We start from the raw sequence: 23541 nt of genomic DNA, 5'->3' as shown, positions 1-23541 counted from the left end.
GGGAGACTGTGAACAATCAGCCGGAGCTATGATTGCTTACCTTGTCTGTCACCTCTTTCAGCAGATCCCCTAGCTCGGCGACTTGGGGGACTCCTACTACATGGTTTGTATCGCGCTTGACCAAGCCTGAAACTACAAATAAGCTTCAAGTGAAATTGATACATTACCTTGTGCATCTCCACCAGTTAAAGATACCACCCCTGGATGGAGGAAGAGTACTTCCAGAGAAGATGCCCCATCTACCTATGAGACAGATAAGGCATGTCAAGACGATACCACACTCCGATACTTAGAAGTTTCGTGATTACGAGATCATTCTCCCACAATATTTCCTAATGTCATTTGTACTAAATCATTCACTTGTACTCACTAAAGGAGAGCTTGACCTATGTACTTGTGTAAACCCTTCACAATTAATGAGAACTCCTCTATTCCGTGGACGTAGCCAATCTGGGTGAACCACGTACATCTTGTGTTCGCTTTCTTATCTCTATCCATTTATATACTTATCCATACTAATGACCGGAGCAATCTAGCGAAGATCACAAAAAGCGACCGTTTTCGCTACCTAAGATTTATCGTGCAAGAGAACGGAGAATTAGATGGAGATCTCAACCATAGAATACAAGCTGGATGGTTGAAGTGTAAGAGTGCATCCGGCGTGTTGTGTGACCGTCATAGGTCACTGAAGCTCAAGGGAAAATTTTATAGGACGGCAATAAGGCCAGCGATGTTGTATGGCACAGAATGGTGGGCGGTGAAGCATCAACACGTACAAAAAATGGGTGTGGCGGAGATGAGGATGCTTCGTGGGATGTGTGGGCACACGAGAAAGGATAAGATTGGGAATGAGGATATCCGAGGTAAAGTAGGAGTAGCCGAAATTGAAGGAAAGATGAGAGAAAATCGGTTCCGGTGATTTGGACATGTGCAAAGAAGGCCTACTGACTCTCCGGTTCGAAGATGTCACTACTGGACAGAGGTTCAGGGCCGAAGGGGGTAGAGGAAGACCTAGGAAAACTTTGGAAGAGACTCTAAGAAAAGACTTAGAGTACTTGGATCTAACGGAGGACATGACACAAAACCGAGCGCAATGGCGTTCTAGGATTCATATAGCCGACCCCACTTAGTGGGAAAAGGCTTTGTTGTTGTTGTTGTTGTTGTTGTTCTGCTATCTTTCTTCTTCTTCTTCCTTTTCTTGTTCAAAAGTATAAATTTGGACCAAATTTTGCTTATATGTGGAGTTTGCCAGTCAGAATTCTTTTTGTTCGGATACATACTCTTTGAATCTCTCAACTGCAACATGAACAAGGAATACAGAATATAGAAGAATGCAGAGGTATGTTGCACTCTCTTCATCCTTTTCTCTTATGTGAGAGAAAAATAAGGCTACCTGGTGTAAGACATCTCACAAAAACATAGAATCTCGAAAACTTTGATTACACTGACCCGAACCCATGCTGCTCCAATCAAGCAGCCATATGGAATTAAGGTTGTCTTCCATGAGAGTTGAACATTAACTAGTCACCACCAGTGGCGGATCCAGGATTTCAAGTTCGGGGGGTCCCAACATAAAAGTTCAAAAAAAAAAAAAATAGACTAATTTGGTTCCGTATCACTATTTTCTACTGAATTTGGTTCATTGAATAAATCAAGATTAATCTCAAAGGTAATAAAACCAATAAATTCTCCTCAGCAACATGACGCAATTAGTGACTCTACAAAGATAAAATTTGTTAATGTAACATATATATTATTAATTGGGAGTTGGGACTAGAGTCTAGGATTTAAAAACTTATATGAATTTGGAAGAAATAAAATTAGGCAGCTAAAGGCGGTGGAACGGCAAATGGTGGTGGGGAATAGGGTAACTTAGGTTTAAAGTTGGAAGGTCGCGACGATTGGGGCTATGAGTTCTTAAATATAATTTGGGGATACTAGAAAAGACCGGGGGTTCTCGGGCTCTGTAAAGAAAATAGAGATATTTTAGTTTTTAAATTTTTTATAACGACCTAGCTCAAAAACGTCATCGATTTGGCTAGGTCTTTTAAAACAAAAATTAAAAACCTCTTCTTCTTCTTCTTTGTTATAAGCACTATTGCTTGCACATCCATAGAGGCAACAAGCATCTCCACTGCACCTGCCCAAATTGTTGAAGGTCCCGAAGGTCGATCACAAGTGTTTCTTCGGGCTTCCGAAGGGTCCTTGGACCCCCTGGTCCCTATATGGATCCGCCAGTGCTAGTCACTATTCTGTTGGCTTCAGCCTTCCGGGTTGCTCTTTCTTATTGCCTTGTTAGAATGAAGAAAATAAAAAAGATTGTGGGGGAGTGATATTTTTCCGTCTTTATAAATAACTATAAGGGTATTTACGTAAAATACGATATTTTTGAAAATGTGAAAGGAAAGAGACTAGGGGAAATTTGGAAATATAACCCAAATTTAGAACCCATGTAGAATTATAACCAACATTTTAATTTTATGATAATTATAACCAAAAGTTGATGTAAAAGTACTAATATATCCTTAATGTTGGGGTTTCTCACAACAATCAAAACCCAACTTATAATATTGCGGATTTGAATATAGATAGAGATTTAAACTACCTTCAAATGTCTAGGATCTTTAACTATACCTTTAGATATATGCAACCTTTAAACCAGAATGAAAGCTTGAATTAAAACAGCTTCCATGGAAAACGTAAAAAATCAGAGAACTTGGAAGATTAAAATATAGAGGAAACCATTGATAAGGGGAGCTTTGAAAGCGTAGCCTTTCTAGAAAATGAGTAAAACATAAATTAAGACCAAATAAATATGGGAATTTTAACGAAAAGCACTCGGTACTGTTCACTTTAACGAAAAACCACATTTTTACACTAAAAAGTCAATCCTGGTACTATTCACTTTACCCTTTATTTTGTCCTTATCATTAAAACTCAAAGTTTTCAAGCCCCTTTCATTAGTTTTCCTAATAAATATACTGCGGAAAATCCTCCAGGGGCCAATGTGAAGTACAACATTTTTTTCGAGCATAATTCTCAATGTGATGAGAAGGGAAATCGTCCTCCACCCATAGTCCTTGCCTTCCTATTGCTTATGGAGTCAAATTTTGTTTGGCCACCAAAATCTCAAATTCTTGCAAAGGCATAGAAAGGATACGGCAGAAATGTTACTGGTTTTGCTTTTTGATTCATGCTTTCATTGTGCAGAAATCCGGAAGGTTGCAGGAAGTAATTCAAAAGTTGCAAAGAATAATGAAAACAAAAAAGCGATAGAGATGTATCTGCATTTCAATTGCCATACCACCAATGTGTTCCGTTCAAACAACTTGTTTGGGTCGGAAATTCTGATAAGGAACTTGAACAAGCAATAAAAAGAATGCAAATGTCTGTCGTTACCGTCTTTTTCCTTGTGGAGATGCATCGCAGTGGTAGACGATTGAATCCAATTAGATTAATCAATGATTCCAATAATGCAAACAGCTTATGGCTTACAATGCTAAACACACTACCGATTCAGAATGGTGCGGGATTTTGTAGTAATTCGAAAAATCGACTAAAAACCGTGAAATCTCATGTCTGCATTCTCTCAATTAAGATGCATTATCCACATACATTGGAAAGGAAACTTGGAGAACCATCGGACATCCGACATATAATCTCAAGCTAAATCATCACGTATCCCCTCTAAGAAAACACTAAATAAAACAAGAGAAAGACTTGATGCAACCTAACAAAATTGGGTTGAGTAAAATGTATAATAATCTTGTAAGAAATATAACACTGGATCCAAAGATCAGGACAAGTGTATACCATCCTTGTTAAACTGGGAAAGTAGGTCTCAAAAATTGCTGTAATTTGAGCTTGGAGGACCTTTCACCTTCAAAACCAGACTTCTTCAACACATCCAGCACCTTTTTCTTGAATTCGGATATCTCCCCTTCCGCATTAACACCATCCGTCCCCATGTCCTCATCCATAAACTCCATCACATCATTAGTATCCTCTTCTTGGGCTGTTGCATGATTAAGAGCCTGCAGGGTCTTGTAATTCTTCTCGAGCAAATTGATGACACTTTTCTGCCTAAAAATTGAGCCAAGGGTTTTGTTTTTCCTATTGAAACAGATCCGCAAAAAGCCATCCCACTCCTTTTGGTTCACTTGTAAAGCCGGTTTCCTGGGCTCGATTCGAACAACAAAGGAATCCACCTTAGGCGGGGGGCGAAAACAAGAGTTGGGTGTTGACGGTAAGACGACAATAGAGCTTGTCACCGGGCTGCACAACCAGTCTCCTCGCAAATTCCCTCTGAAACATTATAATGGCACATCGGAAAGCAGGTTGGTGCTTCAGTAACTTGAAGGTTAAGGGAGATGAGATTTGATAAGGGATATTTGCCGCACATATATCGAAATAGGGAAGCTCCTCAGTCTTCAGCACATCTCCTTGAATCACCTGTGTACAGAACCACAAGCAAACCCCTATCTTTATTCAATTCAGAATCCCCAAAACACATCAAACATATTTCTGTATAATCATACAACATAGTTTCTTAAATTAATTACAACACTACCTGAGAAAATCTTCTGGCAAATATAATTATCATTTCGGAACAGAACATAATTTGAGAACTTCTTTCTAAATTATCGAATCATAGTCATGGAAACGCTAGTTGAAATGACCCAATAATGGATTTTCTAATTTTTAAAAAATGCTCGGTAAAAGAAATATCTTTAAAAAAAAAGAAAGAAAAATGATATAAAATGAGGGGATTGTTTGACAGCTATGTGCAGAATTCTCATATTTTTTATGTGGTTCTAACTTGTAATAGTAAAATTCCAAACAGCTGGCATGCTATGTTGCCCATATGAGACTAATCATACTTGTCATCTTGAAGGAGTTTATACAACAAATTATCTCCTTCGGTGGCCTGTGGTTTTCACTCCCCTTTTGGAAGGACTGCTTTACCTAAAACTGAAACAACCGGCCCTAATGCCGGGAAATACAAAATTGACTCAAAAGCTCTACAACTTGGACAGTTTCTTCTTAAACCTTTTCGAGATGTGCTTAATCCGGGCTTGCAATTCATTTCTCTTCCAGTAATGCTGGGCATTTGACATCATAACCATTATATCATGCTTCACAGCTTCCAAGCTTGTATAATAGTCGTTCTCTAACCTCGACTGGATTAGTTCAGGGTACAATGCACAGGAAAGCCAAGACATCATTATTTTCTCAAATCTTAGTTTCAGCCAAGATCGATGATAGGCAAGCATATATGTTGCGACCTTCCGCACATTCTTTCTATTTTATCAGAACTGAAATTGTTAAACCATATAATAGTGTTTCTCTACTTGTTGCAGAAATCCGCCTTCTCAACAGCCTGATTCAATTGTTGGATTGTTTGCAAGTCCTGCATCATTCACTGCATAATTAATTAATATCCTTGATGATAGAAAACAGTTTTAGAATGATTACGTCTTTCCTAATGATAATTGGAGCTTTGAATTCCAATTCCCACAAACTAACAAGACAGGTACACCAAGTATTTGCACAAACCTTCTCTTGTAATTTAGAAAAAATACGCAGAAGCTTCTCTTTGCTTTCAGAATCAATATGGGGCTGTTCGCATGAGTATGGATCATCTACTACGGACGGTTCACGCAATTCCCAAGGACAATACAAATGGGTTTCATCATCATTCTCATACTGAACCTTATATCTTAACCAAGGGCTATCGGGAAACTCATGTGATTTGGCCTGGCAACAAACAATTCGACCTACCCACCAAGTCCCACCTTCATCTGAAATTGAATCCCTCCACCAAACCGCGCATTCCTCCCCAGTGGTCTAGTTTCTTCTAATAGAAGCATCATACCACGTTTTCAATCATTAAAATCAATTTCAGGCAAAGTCAACTTCAATGCTTTACCAAGGATAGCAGAAGAATGGTCTACAAATCTAAGTTTGATTTTACAGCAACTCTCCCTCGAACCAGGCAGCGAAGCATAATCGAGGCTTTCAACCTTGCAAATTTCCGCAACTTTGATGTTTTCCTTAATTGATTCCCAAGGACCCCAAGGACCCTCATCTAAATTCTTGACTAGTTTTAGATACTCTTGATGGCCCTAACAATCACAAGCCCAAATATTGATTATCAAACAGTAAATTCTATAAGTAATAACCAAAGGACCAGAAACCATGAATCATAGATATTAGAAATCACCTGTCTCAGGTATACAACTTCATCACCTAGTTGAGGAATATAACGATAACCATCCTCATGTTTTGACAACATCAGCCATGGTAACTTTCCAGCGGGGTTAACTAACTGTTAGTGTTCCTTGATTTAGCTGGATGTTTTTCTCTGAAAATGCTGAACAGAAGCAAAACAAAGATAGAAGAAGTTGAACCGAAAAGTTTTTTTTTTTCTTGTTCACTCATGCAAAAATCTTGCAGAGGAATAATTTGTACTACTCTGAAAAATGCGCACTAACACTGCTTTACATTTAACTGGTAGCCTTAGCTTTAGGACCACACAAAACACTACTTTTAATCTTAGTCACTCATCAACCTAATTACATGGATCAAACACCACATGGCACTCATGGCCTTACATCATTTTAACTCTACACTTGGCAGATATGCTCAAATGAATACACACATTAAACTCATCTTATTTCTAATACTCAATCAGCTAGAGACTTATAATTCAACACTCCCCTTTAAGTCTTGAGCTGATTTCACTCCAAGCATGCTCCTGAGATAATTAAACTGATCTTTAGGCAGAGGTTTTGTGAAAATATCAGCTAGTTGCTCATTAGTTGGACAGTACACCAGATCAATGATCCCATCCTTCAGTGCGTCCTTGATGAAATGGTATCTTCTGTTAATGTGTTTGGTCTTTTGATGGAACACAGAGTTCTTGGTGATTGCAATTGCTGAGGTGTTGTCACAGTGCACTGGAGTGGCTTCGGTTTGAAATTCACCAAAATCTTCAAGAACAAATCTCAACCAAATGGCTTGAGTAGTTGCTTCTGAAGCATTGATGTACTCTGCTTCTGCAGTGGAAAAAGCTACACAATTCTGCTTCACAGATGCCCATGAGAATACTCCACTGCCAAAGGAGAAAGCATAACCAGAAGTACTCTTACTGTCCTCAATTGATCCACTCCAGTCACTGTCACAGAACCCAATTAACATTGAGTTCTTACCCTTCACATATTCCAAACCATAATCAAGTGCGCCCTTAATGTATCTTAGCACTCTTTTAGCAGTTCCAATATGCTTACTGGTAGGGCAGTGCATAAATCTGGCTAATAGACTGGATGCATATATTATATCAGGCCTGGTTGCAGTGAGATATAAGAGACTTCCCACCAAACTTCTGTATAACTCTTCACTTGCAGCATCACTTCCATCATCCGTGGTTAACTTCTCAGTTGCAACTAATGGAGTAAGCACAGGTTTGCACTCTTTTAGACCAAATTTGTCTAACAGAGAGCTTGCATATTTCTTTTGGTGGATGAAAATGCTTGCAGTGGTTTGAATTATTCCCATTCCAAGAAAATGATGGAGAAGGCCCAAATCAGTCATCTCATATTTTCGTTTCATGTCTTCCTTGAATTCTTCAAGCATTTGTTTGTTGCTCCCAGTATAGATTATGTCATCCACATAGATCGACACAATCAAAATGCCTTTCTCTTCTGCCTTGATGTACAGTGTTGGTTCACTTAAACTTCTTGTGAAACCACATTGTGAGAAATATGTATCGATCTCATACCAGGCCCGTGGTGCCTGTTTTAGACCATACAAGGCTTTGTGAAGTTTATATACCCTGTCTTCCTCCCCTTTAGCTACAAAACCATCAGGCTGCTCGACATACACCTCCTCCTCTAGAACACCATTTAAAAAAGCCGATTTGACATCAAGTTGATAGAGTTTCCAACTCTTTTGTGCAGCCAATGCTATAAGGGTTCTGATTGTATCTAACCGGGCAACAGGAGCAAAGGTCTCATTGTAGTCTATTCCTGGTTTCTGGGCATATCCCTTTGCAACAAGCCTTGCCTTGTTCTTTTGCACAGTTCCATCTAGGTTGAGTTTGGTTTTAAACACCCATTTTACTCCAATTATAGGCTTGTTACTTGGCCTGTCCACTAACTCCCAGGTTGCATTCTTTTCAATCATGGAGAGCTCATCCTTCATAGCATTCATCCAAGATTCATCCTTAGCTGCATCTTCAAAATTCTCTGGTTCTATAATGCACAGATTACATTTAGCAAGTACATCATCCAGCTTTCTCCATTTTAATGGAGTATGATCAAATGCCTAGGTGTCACTCACACCTGCACTTGACTGAGAATTGATCTGTGTATCATCAATATCACTTGCAGCTTCTTCCAATATGCCAGATGATGAACCACTTGAAACTTGAGGGTCATTTTCATTATTCTCACTTCTTGATGTATCCACAGTGTCAAACTCATAAGTAGGAAGTGACATATATCTTTCTGTGCTTCTTTCCCAATCCCAAGCTGAGTTTTCATCGAACACAACATCTCTTGACAGAATCAGTTTCTTAGAGATTGGATCAAATACTCTATAGCCTTTCTCACATTTTGCATATCCAACAAAGACTCCTTTTATACTCTTAGGTTCTAGCTTGTGTCTTAGCTCGGATGGAGTATGGACATAACAGACTGAGCCAAAAACCTTCAAATGAGCAATACCTGGTTTCCTTTTGCTGTAAGCTTCAAAAGGTGTTATACTATCCAGTGATTTGGTAGGACATCTGTTTAACAGATAGACAGCAGTATGCACAGCTTATGCCCACATATAGTAAGGCATTCCTTTGTCATGAAGCATAGACTTGGCCATTTCAATCACAGTTCTGTTTTTCCTTTCAACCACTCCATTTTGCTGTGGAGTGTAAGATAGAGACAGTTGCCTTTGGATTCCCTCTGTGTCACAGTATTGCTTGAATTCATTTGATAAGAACTCCCCTCCTCTATCACTCCTTACACATTTTACCTTCATTCCACTTTGCAACTCAGTCATGGCCTTGAATTTCTGAAAACAAGTAAAAGCTTCAGATTTGAATCTAAGGAAATACACCCATATCATCCTGGTTGCATCATCTACAAGCAACATGAAGTACTTGTTTCCTCCAGTAGACTCGATTCTCATCGGTCCACACAGATCAACATGAACCAATTCAAGTGGAGCACCAGCTCTTTGTGCTTGACCACTAGGAAACCTTTCTCTGTGTTGCTTACCATATTGACAGCCTTCACACACTTTGTCATACTCATCTAGATATGGTAATCCATGAACCATGTCATTATCCTTCAATTTCTTGATTCCACCAAAGTGTAGGTGGCCTAATCTTCTGTGCCAAGTCAGAGAACAATGAGCAAAACTGGTTTTCAACACAAGTTGTTTCTCAGGCCGTAGAGATAGAGGATAGCACCTGTTTTCTTTCATTTTTACACGGATAATTTGACATTTCAGAGAAGGACCATAAAAAACAGTGCACATATGTCCACCAAACACAAGATAATATTCGTGCTCATCCATTTGTCCTACACTTAATAGATTCTCTTTCAAACCAGGTAGATACATGACTTCTCGAATGTATTTTCTTCCTCTGTTAGTCTCAATTTCCAGTGATCCCATTCCTGCCACATTAACTAACACTCCTGTTGGCATTTGAACTTTCCCTACAACATTTGTATTCACATCAACAAGAAGATCAACATTTCCTGTCATATGATTACTGCAGCCACTATCTATGTACCAATCTCCATTAACCTTAGTCTCAGCAACTATACAATTTGCATAAAATAAGTTTCCTGTCACTTCCATTTGACTTGCACAGTTTGCCTTTTGAATAGACTTTCCAACAGTACACTCTCTGGCCCAATGACCAAATCTATCACAGTTATGGCACTTGGATTTCCCCTTATATCTACATTCACCATAATGAAACTTTGAACACACTTTATATTGAGGTTTTACACTCTCTTGACCCATAACCTGTGAGGAAGTACTATTCTGTGCAATATTTGTGTATGATTTTTGCTGAAACTTTGGTTTTGAATCCCATTTCTTACCCTTTCGATTCCAATTTCTCTGTGGTTTAAAAGTACTAGACTGAGCATAACTTCGATTCTGCCCTTTTGAACTAACAGTAAGAGAAGAAAATGCTCTCTCAGTTGCATCTGAAGAATGCAAATCAAACCTCTGCTCTTGACTCTTCAATATGGCTAGTACCTCTTGCAGTTCAACAGATTCTAAACATTTGGTATTTTCTATCACTAAGCATATAGGATCATATATCTTAGTGAGACTGATTAATACCTTCTGTACTAATCTCTCATTTGACAGAGTTTCACCAAACGTTTTCATTTGATTAATCAGATCATTTAAACGAGTAAGATACCCAGTCAAGGATTCATCATCACGCATTCTAGTATGTTCAAATTCTCTTCTAAGATTCTGGAGTTTCACAGATCTTACCTGATCCCCACCGTGATATTCGCCATATAACAGATCCCATGCCATTTTTGCCGAGTCTGCGTTTGCGATTCGAGGGAAAATCTGATCGGAGACTGCGTTTTGAATGATTCCGAGAGCTTTTGCATCTTTCATGAAGATTGCAGTCATTTTCTCATCATCGTCAGCATCAACATCTGTATCTTCATCAGTCTTAGCTTTCTTCTTCTTCGAATCGAAAACCGAAATCCCTTTTTCCACCAGATTCCACAGTCCATATGACTTGAAAATGGTAACCATTTTGATTCTCCAGAACTCGTAGTTCTCACCGGAGAAGATCGGGGTCCTCACTTCAGCACTCCCAGATCCAGCCATCGTGAGCTTGTGTGAATCCAGAAACACGTAGTTCTTTAAGTCACAGACAAACTCCGGCAAACTTCACCGAAACCAGAAACGGTGATGTTTGAGCTCACAGAAACACGCCCAGATCTTAATCGAAACCAGGCTTTGAGGCCATGTTAGTGTTCCTTGATTTAGCTGGATGTTTTTCTCTGAAAATGCTGAACAGAAGCAAAACAAAGATAGAAGAAGTTGAACCGAAAAGTTTTTTTTTTTCTTGTTCACTCATGCAAAAATCTTGCAGAGGAATAATTTGTACTACTCTGAAAAATGCGCACTAACACTGCTTTACATTTAACTGGTAGCCTTAGCTTTAGGACCACACAAAACACTACTTTTAATCTTAGTCACTCATCAACCTAATTACATGGATCAAACACCACATGGCACTCATGGCCTTACATCATTTTAACTCTACACTTGGCAGTTATGCTCAAATGAATACACACATTAAACTCATCTTATTTCTAATACTCAATCAGCTAGAGACTTATAATTCAACACTAACATGCTTCGGGTTGAAGAACTTTGGCCATAGTCATTACATGAACCCTGATGATTTCTCGTAGACCTTGGTCTTTGATGAATCTGGTCACACAATTTGGCAGAGGAGTCTTCTGCATCCCTTGATGTCCCCAATGTTTGATGGCCCCACCTCAACTTAGGGCTACAGCTCACAGAGTCCACCTTCCGTGAAGTTGCTTTGATCTTAAAGGTTCTTGTTCTGCTTATTGCATTGGTTGCAGCTGCGGGGAGATCCATTCCTGAATCATGATGGTCGTTGATATTTGTTGCATATTCTTCGACATTACCACCAGAACCTTCTGAATTAGTCCTGCGCTTGTAAACAAACTTCAAAGAAGTTGATCTGCCAGCACCTCCACCCATTTTCCGTACCCCAAAATTTGAATTTGGATCCATGCTTGAAGAATCGTTGGGGTTTAAATCTCTAGAACTTGTGGAGTTTTGTGCAGGAAATTTAAGAGAAGCATAATCACCAGAGTGCTTTCTTCTAGCAAACTTCTCTATCTCCGGAGAACCCTCGATTCCTTTTTGTTTGTGCTCGCCCAAAGTTGAGTAATCAAATGATGAAGATACAAGTGCCTCGTCAGTATGACAAAGCTCTCTACCATCTAGATCCTCAAATGCACGTGTTCCAGTATGTTCCCCATCCCTGCAACGCAAGACACCTTCATAATTTTCCGTTCCCTTAATTTTTAAATGATTACAAAATTGTTCACAATTATTCTCAGGATTAACATACTGATGGACATTATTCATCTCTTCTATATGGACATTACAACTAGCAAGCGACCCAGTAGCTGCTTCCAATCTGACTCTGCTATCCTGGTAATTTGCGGATGCTTCCAATGAATTCTCTGTCTTTACAGTTTCCCCAGTATCTGTCAAATCATTGGCTAAGAGATTTCTTGAAAACTTTAGGTTTTTCAATGATAGGTTTATTTCATCTCAAACAAAGGTATATATACAACCCTATACAAATATGGGAAAGAATAAAAAGAATAATTACATTCCATACTAGGAGACCTAATATGGTAAGAATCCCACAATTATGGGAATCTTAATACAAGTCAACACTCCCCCTCAAGTTGGTGCATAGATGTTGCACATGCCTAACTTGTCTAGAAACCTGGAGAACTTGTCACTAGAAACCGCCTTCGTGAGAATATCTGCTTCTTGGTCGTCCGTTCCTATGGGAGGAACCTCAATTACTTTACTATCTAGCTTCTCTTTAATAAAGAACCGGTCAACCTCTACATGCTTGGTCCTATCATGTTGCACGGGATTATAAGCAATATCACGAACAGCTTTATTGTCACAAAATAACTTCATCGGCTGACCATGTTTGACCCCCAAATCTTGTAACAGAAACCTAAGCCACAATAGTTCACAAATACCGAGTGCCATGCCTCGAAATTCGGCTTCTGCGCTTGACCTTCATACAACATTCTGCTTCTTGCTTCTCCACGTTACTAGATTGCCCCCAACGAAGGTGAAATATCCAGATGTCGAGCGCCTATCATTCGTTGATCCTGCCCAATCAGCATCCGTATAGCACTCGATCTTGAAATGCCCATTTTTCCGAAATAAAATTCCTTTACTAGGGCTCCCTTTCAAGTAACTCAATATTCTCATAACTGCACTCATATGTTGTTCTCCCGGATTGTGCATATATTGACTAATAACACTTAAGGCATGAGCAAGATCTGGCCTAATGTGAGCCAAGTACATTAATCACCCTACTAACCTTTGATACTTCCCTTTATCAACCGGTACTTGGTTCGGATCGATACCCAACTTCATTCATTCGGCCAATGGAGTAGACACCGGCTTGCACGCCATCATACCGGTTTCTTCCAACAGGTCAAGAACGTACTTCCTTTGTGATAGAAATATCCCGGACTTGCATCTCGACACTTCAATCCCAAGGAAATATTTCAAAGAACCAAGATCTTTCATTTCAAACTCTGTGGACAAATAATTCTTCAAGGCTGCTTGCTCAACATGATCGTTACCAGTAACCACCATATCATCCACATATACAATGAGAACTGTAACCCTCTCGTTCTGGTGTTTCACGAATAAAGTGTGATCCCAATTACTTTGCCTATACCCGAATGCCCTCATAGACTTGGTAAATCTACCAAACCAAGCTCTTGGGGACTGCTTTAACCCATACAATGATTTCTTGAGCCTACATACCTTTCGTTTCCATATGTCCGAATCATTGCACCCTGGTGGAAGGTCCATGTAAATCTCCTCAGTTAGATCTCCATGGAGGAATGCATTTTTTACATCGAACTGTTACAAAGGCCAATCCAGATTTGCTGCTAAGGATAGTAGAGCACGAACTGTATTGATCTTTGCCACTGGTGCAAACGTATCAGTGTAGTCGATGCCATATTTCTGTGTATACCCCTTTGCCACCAATTGTGCTTTAAAGCGATCTACCGTTCCATCTGCTTTGTATTTCACTGTATAAACCCATTTGCATCCCACAGATTTCTTTCCGGCTGGCAAGTCAGTTATTTCCTAGGTAGCATTCTTCTTCAACAATCTCAATTCCTCATTCATTGCATCTTTCCAGTGAGAATCTGCTAAAGCCTCCTGCACACTGTTAGGAATAGATACAGTAGATAATTGATATATAAATGACTTATTTGATTCTGACAGGTGACAGGTAGACACATAATTGTTTAATGGGTATCTCACTCTTGAATCAGAGTTTGGCTCACTCACAGAATATTTGTGTTTACACTTAGGATCTGCTTGATAAGTAGGTTTGGGAATACCTCGATTAATACGCTCTGAAAGGCGACGGAGTGGATGTGCATCCGGTGTAGGAGACGATTGGTTATGAGAATTAATAGAAGATGAGTTCATACTCGGACCTGACATAACCTCGGGAGAAGAATCCCGTGACAAATGCTGCAATTGCTGCTCGGTTCCACTGCAAACATTCGGCTGCAACTCACTTTCAAGCCTAAACTCTGTGAGGCCTGTGGGCTCCTCTTCCTCCTGATTTTCTTTCTGCTCCTCAATGGGCTGATGACCAAACACGGGCTGCTGCCCTTCTTCAGATCCCGTGGGCTGATCACCACAACACGTGGGCTGCGGCCCTTCTCCTCCAGATGCCGTGTAGTCCATGCTTGATGACTGCAATGGCTGTTCTTCATGCAGCTTGTTTCTAGCCACAGAAAAGTAATCAAAACTCAAAACTTCACTATTATCTCAGGTCAGAACTTCACTATTCCGGTACTCCCCTTGAAGTGAGGACGCGGAAGAGCCAAAAAACATTTCATGCTCATGGAAAATCACATCCTGAGTTACAAACATTTTTTTACTCAAAGGATGATAACAACGATATCCTTTCTGGGTAGTAGCATACCCCAAAAAAACACAACGAATAGCGCGAGGCTCAAGTTTATTATTCCGTTGAGGAGACTGGAGGTGAACAAAAGCTACACACCCCAAGATCCGTGGGGGAAGATTGGGAGTCGGTGGGCTGCTAATCTGAGATGTGAGAGCCTGAAGTGGCGTATGGAAGTTTATGGTACGAGAAGGAAGACGATTAATAATATAGGTGGCGGACGTAAGTGCCTCTCCCCAATAATGTAGAGGCAGATGCACCGCAATGAGTGAAGCACGAACTATTTCCAGCAAATGTCTATTTTTTCGTTCAGCAACCCCATTCTGTTGAGGAGTATACGGGCACGTGGTCTGATGAACAATACCATGCAATTCTAGGAAGGAACGAAGTTCCATATTAACATATTCACCCCCATTGTCACTTCGAAGAACCTGGATATTCCTGTTGCATTGCACAGCAATCATTTTATGGAACTGTTGAAAGGCTGAACTAACTTCACTTTTCGACTTTAACAAAATAACCCAAGTCATTCTGGTACAATCGTCAATAAAAGTAACAAACCAGTAAGCACCACTAAGAGTAGCTATTTTCGACGGTCCCCATACATCAGAATGCAAAATCATAAAAGGAACGGTACTTTTATTGAAACTGGGAGGAAAGGAGGTTCGATGGCTCTTAGCCATTTCACAAACATCACACTTAAACTGAGAAACATCATTCTTGACAAACAAACTAGGAAATAATTTATGCAGATAACCAAAGGAAACATGCCCAAGGCGCCGGTGCCACATCCAGATATCTGACACTTTATTAGTACCCCTTTGAGAATCATCAATGGAAAGAGCTTGAGTTAGCAGGCTAGAACTACTGGTGGCCAACTCCAAGTAGTAAAGTTTCCCTCTTCTAATACCATAACCAATCGTCTTCCGCGTCCGGATGACCTTAAAAACACAAAAATAGGGCCAAAAAATAACCAAACAATGTAAGGCAAGGGTTATTTGAGCAACGGACAACAAATTATAATTTAGAGAGGGAACCACAAGAATAGTGTCAAGTTTCATGGTATCGGAAAGGGAAACTGTGCCATCCCCAATAACAGGGACGACATTACCATTAGCAACATTGACCTCGGTTTGTGTGGATGTTTTTAGTGAGGGAACCTGTCTAGAATTGCAAGTCATATGTTCAGTAGCTTCGGAATCAATTATCCATATATTATTCATAACAGAAGTAGAGGTACTTAGTGCTTTACCATCACTACCTGCTGTAGCAATCATGGCAGATACCTTGTCCGCTATCTGGTCCGAATCATTCTTAGTTTCTGCAACGGAGGCTCGAGATTTGTTGCACCAAGGATCACAGGTCTTATCCCAATTCTCGGGATATCCAATCAACTCAAAGCAACGACTCTTAGAGTGTCCTGTCATGCCACAGTGTGGGCACTTACCTTGGGGACGATCTCGGCTTGTCTGGCTAGGTCAAGTTTGTCCCGACCGGCTTTGTGACCCTTCTCGGTTCGACCCAAAAGATGATCCACGGGCCTTCACTGCCATGGCAGCGGGTTCACTCCTGTTAACCTCTGTCTTCATTGTTTCCTTTCGGTCGGCTTCGCGACGGACATATGCATAAGAGGCCTACAATCCGAATGGGGGATCCTTCCGCAGCACTTCTCCATGCACCTGATCAAACCCATCATCGAGACCACCAAGAAACACATAGACTTTTTGTCTCTCAGTGGATTTCTGAAACACTTTGATGTCGTTTTCACACTCCATGGATACTTTATTAAAGTGATCCAATTCTTGGAAAATCTCAGTTAGCTCCCCGAAATAGGTAGCCAAAGGTCGGCCATTTTGATGAAGACGTGATGCCTTCTGATTCAACGAATAAATTCTAGCTTCATCATTCTCATCAAAGTAGGCGGCCTTAAGAGAGTCCCAAATTTCCTTCGATGTAGACAACCGAATGTACCGTTTCATAATCTCAGGCTTTATTGAAGACAAAAGCCAACTCTTTATTTTTTGATCTTCAGAGAACCAATCATCATATTTAGGATCGTCTTCGTTAGGTGCCTTGATAGACCCACGAAGATATCCCATCTTCTTCCTTCCAGCAATATGGATTTGAATGAGAGGAGCCCATAAATCATAGTTCTTTTCATCCAAAAACATACCAATATTAAAGATTGAATTTTCTGATTGCACCATAATTGGAGCAGCCGTACAAACAATCTAAGAATCAGTCCCCTTTTCTTCAACCATCTCGCTTACCTGCAACGTGGATGGAACTTTGGAACTTGGTGTTGACTAATACAAACGGGCAAGAAAAAAACTGCAGCAACTTTGGGACAACAAGGACGAACTGAAGGGGCAGCAACAACTGCTCAGTTGCTCGCTGCAATCAATCAGAAAACGGGCAGCAACAACTCTACGTTGCTCGCTGCAATTGATCAGGGACACGGCAGAAAAAAATAATTAGGGTTTGGTGTTTTCTAATCCCGGCTCCGATACCAAGAAGAAAGAATGCTTTTCAATGATAGGTTTATTTCATCTCAAACAAAGGTATATATACAACCCTATACAAATATGGGAAAGAATAAAAAGAATAATTACATTCCATACTAGGAGACCTAATATGGTAAGAATCCCACAATTATGGGAATCCTAATACAAGTCAACAAACCACATCCACCGAAGAGGAATCTGGATCCATAGAGCTGTTAAAAATCCTGTTATCTGGAGTGACATCTTGATATCTAGAAGATGGAGACACCAAATCAGCCTGATTATTATCTTTGAGTTTTACATCCTTTGGAGCCTCTTGCTTCTTAAGCTTAAAAACCAATTTTGGCATGCTTCTGACGTTTGACTGAGACGAACAAACTACACGTGGCTTCACTATATTGCCAAACTCATGTCGAGATGGTTCTTCTTTAGTATGGTTTTGTTGCATTATCTGGAAGTCCCCATCATCGTTTTGAGTGTGGATTTCTTTCTGAAGAGACTCACTATTCGATGAATCATCTTCCCAATCATCTTCTTCTCCTTCTGTAGATGTTTCAGGGTTCTGAGAAAACACAGTTTGAGCATTGTGTGCTGCTACTCGCTAGGGTCTCATTGTCTTTGCTTTAGAAGACTTCCTCTTTGAAACTTTCTGGCCACCTTTTGAATTTTTAGTTCTTTTAATCCCAAATAAAACGCGATCATGCTCACCCACTCTCTTTTTCTTGACACACCTCTCAGAAGACTCAACCTAAAGATCATTAAAATTCAATCGATGTAGGTCGAACAAAACAAAAACTGGTATAGAATCTAAATATAGATAGAGCATTTTTACCCTTGGTCTTTTTCTCCTTGATCGATGAAGGCCATCCTTATGACTGCGTCTAGCTTCACTGTCTTCTTCACTGCAGTTTGGATCATTAGAAGAACTGGTGCTAATATTTCCTTTCTCCTCTTCACTAGAATTTTCATCAGTAACATTATACACCGAATCAGTATCTTCACTTACAACCTCATTTTCTGGTTTTCATAACATGGCATCAATAAAATATGGTAGTGGTTCAATCATTCTTTCCAAATCTGGCAAAGGAGGCACCATATATTCTTGTCCTGTATTGATATCCACACCAACAGAAAATTTCATGGATGACGGACGCCATTCCATGCCCAGAGTGTAAGTTCTATATGAGAGCAAACACTTGGTGATTTGATTAAAGACATATGGAATGATAAGGAGATTAGGATTGACACATGTGGTAGACTTATCAGGAGTTGTATTACTTAAAGTTTCAAGTCAGATACATTCTTGATAAAACTAGAATTCTTCTAGCTGATATAATGCATAAGTGTTTCATGGTGATAAAGCTACTATTTGATAAAGATCACTTAATGGGAGGCATCCTTATTGAATTCCATCGTATGTAGTATAAAATTGAGGTCCTTGCTCTCTCACAGTACACGAAAGTTTACAGAAAACTCAAGCCCCATTGAGCGAGCCTTGCTTTCGGTTGTGTAGAGTTGTAGAAGAACTTCAGTTATTAATCCTAGTTCTCTGAGATGATGTCTTCCACAGGTAAGTGGTTAAGTTGATAATTGTGAATAAGTTTTTTCTGTTGCATAATTTACTTACATTTGGTATCAGAGCCCTTCACATATCATTTAACCCTATGTTGAAGGCATCAAGAAAATTTTCCTTGTCTCGTAGGTTACAGAACTGGTAGTATATCATTAGGGAAATATATATGAACACGATCAAGTGATAGCTAAAGCTATCCTTGATCATAAAGACATATATGTTCATTCAGATATACATACCAGTGATGGTGCTTAAATTCAAAACATGATCACTGGTCATCTAAAGAAGATCATTCTTTCATGCTTAGAATTTAAGTAGTATATCACTTTATATACAAATGTTTGAATCGAATTACTATTGTCAAACCACAAAGGTTTATAATTTTGATTATAGAAATTCAAATGTTGGTTATAAAGGTGATGTGATTAAAGAAAAGTCTTCACATGTTCATCAATCTAAAGATGTTGAAAAGGTGATTTATAGTCTGGGGATTTAAAGATTAATACTTGAACTATGTGCTTTGACAGCTACGAATTCTAGCTCCATGCACCTTAATACAGTTGAACCACTCACTGGTGTCAACTATAAGAAATGGAAGCAAGATCTTGAGATCCTGCTAGGTGTCATGGATTGGGACTTAGCACTTAGAACTGAAGAGCCCTTTACACCAACAGATGGAAGCACCTCAAGTCAGAAGTCTAAATATGAAAAGTGGCACAAATCAAACAGAATTTCCTTATTGATTATCAAAAGAAGCATGACCGATGTGGTTCGAGGAGCCTTCACAGATGCTACCAATGCAAAGGATTTTCTCAAGTCCATTGAGCAGAAGTACCAAGAGTCACTAAAAACTGAGACAGATGCTACCAATGCAAACGATTTCCTTAATTGCATTGAAGAAAAGTACTAGGAGTCACCAAAAATTGAAACAGGTAATCTCATGAATTCATTGACAACCATGAGACATGATGGCATAGAGAGTGTGTGTGAGTACATTTTAAAAATGGTGGACATCGTTGGAAAACTCAAAATTATCGAGGTACTAATCCCTGAAACTTTCTTGGTACATGTGATATTGAGTTCCCTGCTTGATAGTTATACACATCTCAAATTGTCCTACAATGCATTGCATGAAAAGTGGGATGTGAATGAGTTAATTTCAGTATGTGTGAGTGAAGAGCAAAAGATGAAAAAGTTTGAAGATGAGAAGATTAAGTCTTTGAACTATGTACGAAGTACCACCGAGGCACATACACCCTTAACCACCGATACTAGAAAGAATTCTACCAAAAGGGTTCCTTCTCCTAAAAGAAATAGCAAACCTAACAAGCCATCGATTCTCAAACATTATTTTTGTATAAGGCTTGGCTTGCCACATGAAGAAAGGTAAAAATTTTTTTGCTTGTTTTGAGTCTAATTTAATTGTTATACCTAGCACTAAATGGTGGCTTGACTCTAGTTTTTTATATTCATGTTACGAATTCATTGCAGAACTTCATAACAAGGAGAACACCAAATATGGATGAAGTCAAAGTTTCAGTTTGCAATGGAAGAAGAGTTGAAGTCAAAGCTTTAGGAAGTGTTAGGGTAAAGTTAGGATTAGGTTTTTTGTTTAGAATTAGAAAACATTGTCTATGTGCCTTCCATGAGAAGGAAGTTGGTTCCGTTTCAAAGTTAGTTTTGTTGAGTTTTTATTTTACTATAAATAATATTGGCTTCAACATTTTTTACATATCTTCTCAAATTGGTACTGGTTTTTGAATGATGACATGTTTCAAATAAAACTCAACAAAGTCGAATTTATTTTAACATTCAAAATGAACATACTAAGACTCGACAATCATCAAACTTATAGCAAAAGAGGCTAGGTCATATGTCAAAACAAAGGATGAAGTTACTTTTCAATAATGATATTTTGCCTCCCATAATTTTTTAATGGTTTTGAGTTCTGTGTGGATTATGCTAAGGGAAAAATGACAAGTAGTAGAAAGAAAGGTTCAACAAGAAGCAAAGAAACTTTAGAAATCATCCATATGGACGTCTGTGGTCTTTTTTTTCCCACACAAACTATAGAGGGACATAAATATTTCATAAACTACTTTTTCTTGATTTTGTTTCATCTATCTAATTTCAATATTAATCAAATGCACTTGAAACTTTAAGTTGTATCGTGGTTCAAAACTGGAGGGGTCTTCGAACAACGTAAATCCGACCATGAATCTGCAAGAAAGTTAAGAACACAAGATGTATCATGGTTCACCCCAATGTTTGGGCTACGTCCACACTGATATTGTATTTCTCTATTTGTTAGCCTTGTGGCTTTGTATGTGAGGAAGAGAGCTTGAAAGCTTTGCTATGAATATGAGAGACTTGAGGCCTTGGGGATCTCAAGCCTGAGAATTGGCCTCCTTAATGAAGAGAGTGATGAGTCATTTTATAGAATAAGGGCTTCTCACTTATTACATATTTTCCCCTCCATTTATTACATAATTACATTTGAGTCCCCCGAGTATTTATACGAGGTCTAAATACGGAGGCCCTAAGTATGGTACAAACAGTAGTCCCCCAAGTCTTCAGTCAAGAGAGTCTTTTGGCTGGAGACTTGAAATTCATTCCATGTGTGGGCCGAAGTAACTAGATGTCTTCTAGAACTGATACTCGATATGAGGTGGTGCTCAATGTGAAATGATGTTCAACTAGAAGTAGCACATGCTGCGAGGCTGCTCGGCTTGTGGCTTATGTTGCCTTGGTTGGCTCGGCTTATGGTGTTGAAGGTGAGGGAGTCCCTTTTATATAATAAGGGCTCGCTCCTCAATACATAAGCGATGAGCTAGAGTTGATGCTCTCTAATGATGGTGGGGGAGTCCCTTTTATAGAATAAGGGCTCGCTTCTCAATATATAAATGATCGGCTAAGTCCCCCAGTATTTTTCATGAGGCCCAATATATGGTACATAGTGTAGTTCCCCAAGTCTTCGGTTAATAAAGTCTGTTGGCTGGAGACTTCAAATTGAATCCATGTATGGGCCGACGTGGCAGTTGTTCGGAGGCGGTATTTGTATACCCTGCACTGAAGCTTTGTAGGTGAAGCTTTGCAAGTGAAGCTTTTGAAGCTGGAGCTTTGTAAATGAAGCTTTTGAAGTTGGAGCTCTCGAAGCTGGAGCTCTGTAAATGAAGCTTTCGAAGTTGATTGACATGAGTGATGCTCATGAATGTTGACATGAGTGATGCTCATGAATGTTGCCATGAATGATGGTCATGAATGTTTATGTATGATTGATATGAGTGATGCTCATGAATGTTTATGTATGATTGACATGAGTGATGCTCATGTATAATTTTGGAGTACTGGACGTACTTTTGATCACCTGGTTGATTATAATAGCGGCAGGCTGCCGAATAATTTTGGAGTACTGGGTGCACTTTTGATCACCTAGTTGGTGATAATAACGGCAGACTGCCGAATAATTTTGGAGTATTGGGCGTACTTTTGATCACCTGATTAAGTATGCTCGAGGGTAAGGATTGCTTAAATCTATGTGAGTGGTGATCTTTGGCATGTCATGTTTCATTGAAAATCCCTGAGTCAAATGTTGGAAGGTCTAGGTTATGTTTTGTTTGTTTCGTTTGTTTTGTTTTGCTCGAGGACTAGCAAAAGCTAAGTGTGGGGGAATTTGATAGGAGCATATTTATGCGACTTGATTAGCTTGTTTTCTTGCATTTATGTTGTTAGTTCATAATTATTTTAGCATTTTACACTATTTTCGTGTGTTTGTAGGTCCTAATAACAAAGTTGGCAAGATAGTGCATTTTGGAGCAATTTTAGGCTGAATTGGATTGCATGCATATGGAGCAAGTTGGATGGACGTTTTTTGTGTTTTAAAAGAATTTCAACATATGCAAAAATCTGAATAATGAAGTTAAAGTGTGGAAGTGTGCAGATACATACACTTAAGGAACAATTTGAAAGGAAAAGAAGTGAAAGATGCCATTTGTTGGACTGCTTTACAAGTTGTATTCACATTTCCAGCAACTACAAACATAATTGCAAGCTGAAATGATGCATAACATGTGTGTGAAAGTGTCTAGCAGCTCGTGCATGTGTGAAGAGGTGTAAAGTGGCCGAAAGTTGGTGTTTGCAAGATGAAATAATTCAAAACATGTGTGTGAAATTTGTCTAACACCTAATACATGTGGAAGTGAGCTGGAACACATAGCAAAGAGTGCAGAAAATCAAGTTTGAAGGCACATGGACAGCTGCAAAGGGGTGTTCTAAATACTTCAGGACACTTAATTACATGTTTTTAGAAGGACAATCCTTGCCACAAAGGATGCATCATCTTACCTTGCTGCACCATTCCTTGTTCCCTCCATCATATTAGATTTCATGCTGTTGGAAATGTGCCCTAAAACCAATCATATGATGATACTTTACGGACATTTCACAAAGTTAAACTAATGTAGTTTAAATATAAAGGGCAAAGATTATTGTTTGAGCCGTCTCATATAAATGTTATATGCTTAAACGATAAGTCCAAGGAATATGTGATTGGGAGAATGCAATCTAAAGAAGTTAGATTCATGAGACCATTCTTTCGTAGACACATCCTAAACGTTCCTGATCATAGGATTGCCGATTAGGCATTGACATTCCGTTAAGATAAGTACGTGCTATGTCTTCTC

At 39.2% G+C, this 23541-nt stretch overlaps 1 protein-coding gene and 1 pseudogene across 1 annotated transcript; one reads left to right on the top strand and one right to left on the bottom strand.

The window, feature by feature from the left end:
• Positions 1–3285: 3285 nt before the first annotated feature.
• Positions 3286–6295, bottom strand: LOC126633212 (ribosomal RNA small subunit methyltransferase-like; annotated as a pseudogene).
• A 12548-nt stretch (positions 6296–18843) lies between these two features.
• LOC126629474 (uncharacterized) lies at positions 18844–19769 on the top strand. The gene is made up of 2 exons (XM_050299520.1): positions 18844–18856; positions 19387–19769. Exons 1-2 carry the CDS (start codon positions 18844–18846, stop codon positions 19767–19769), a joined length of 396 nt encoding a protein of 131 aa, XP_050155477.1.
• Positions 19770–23541: the final 3772 nt, after the last annotated feature.

This window comes from Malus sylvestris, chromosome 1, assembly GCF_916048215.2.
Source record: "Malus sylvestris chromosome 1, drMalSylv7.2, whole genome shotgun sequence".
NCBI classification, from domain to species: Eukaryota; Viridiplantae; Streptophyta; class Magnoliopsida; order Rosales; family Rosaceae; genus Malus; species Malus sylvestris.
The sequence above is the reverse complement of the archived record's forward strand: the minus strand, read 5'-3'. Positions and strand labels throughout refer to the sequence as shown.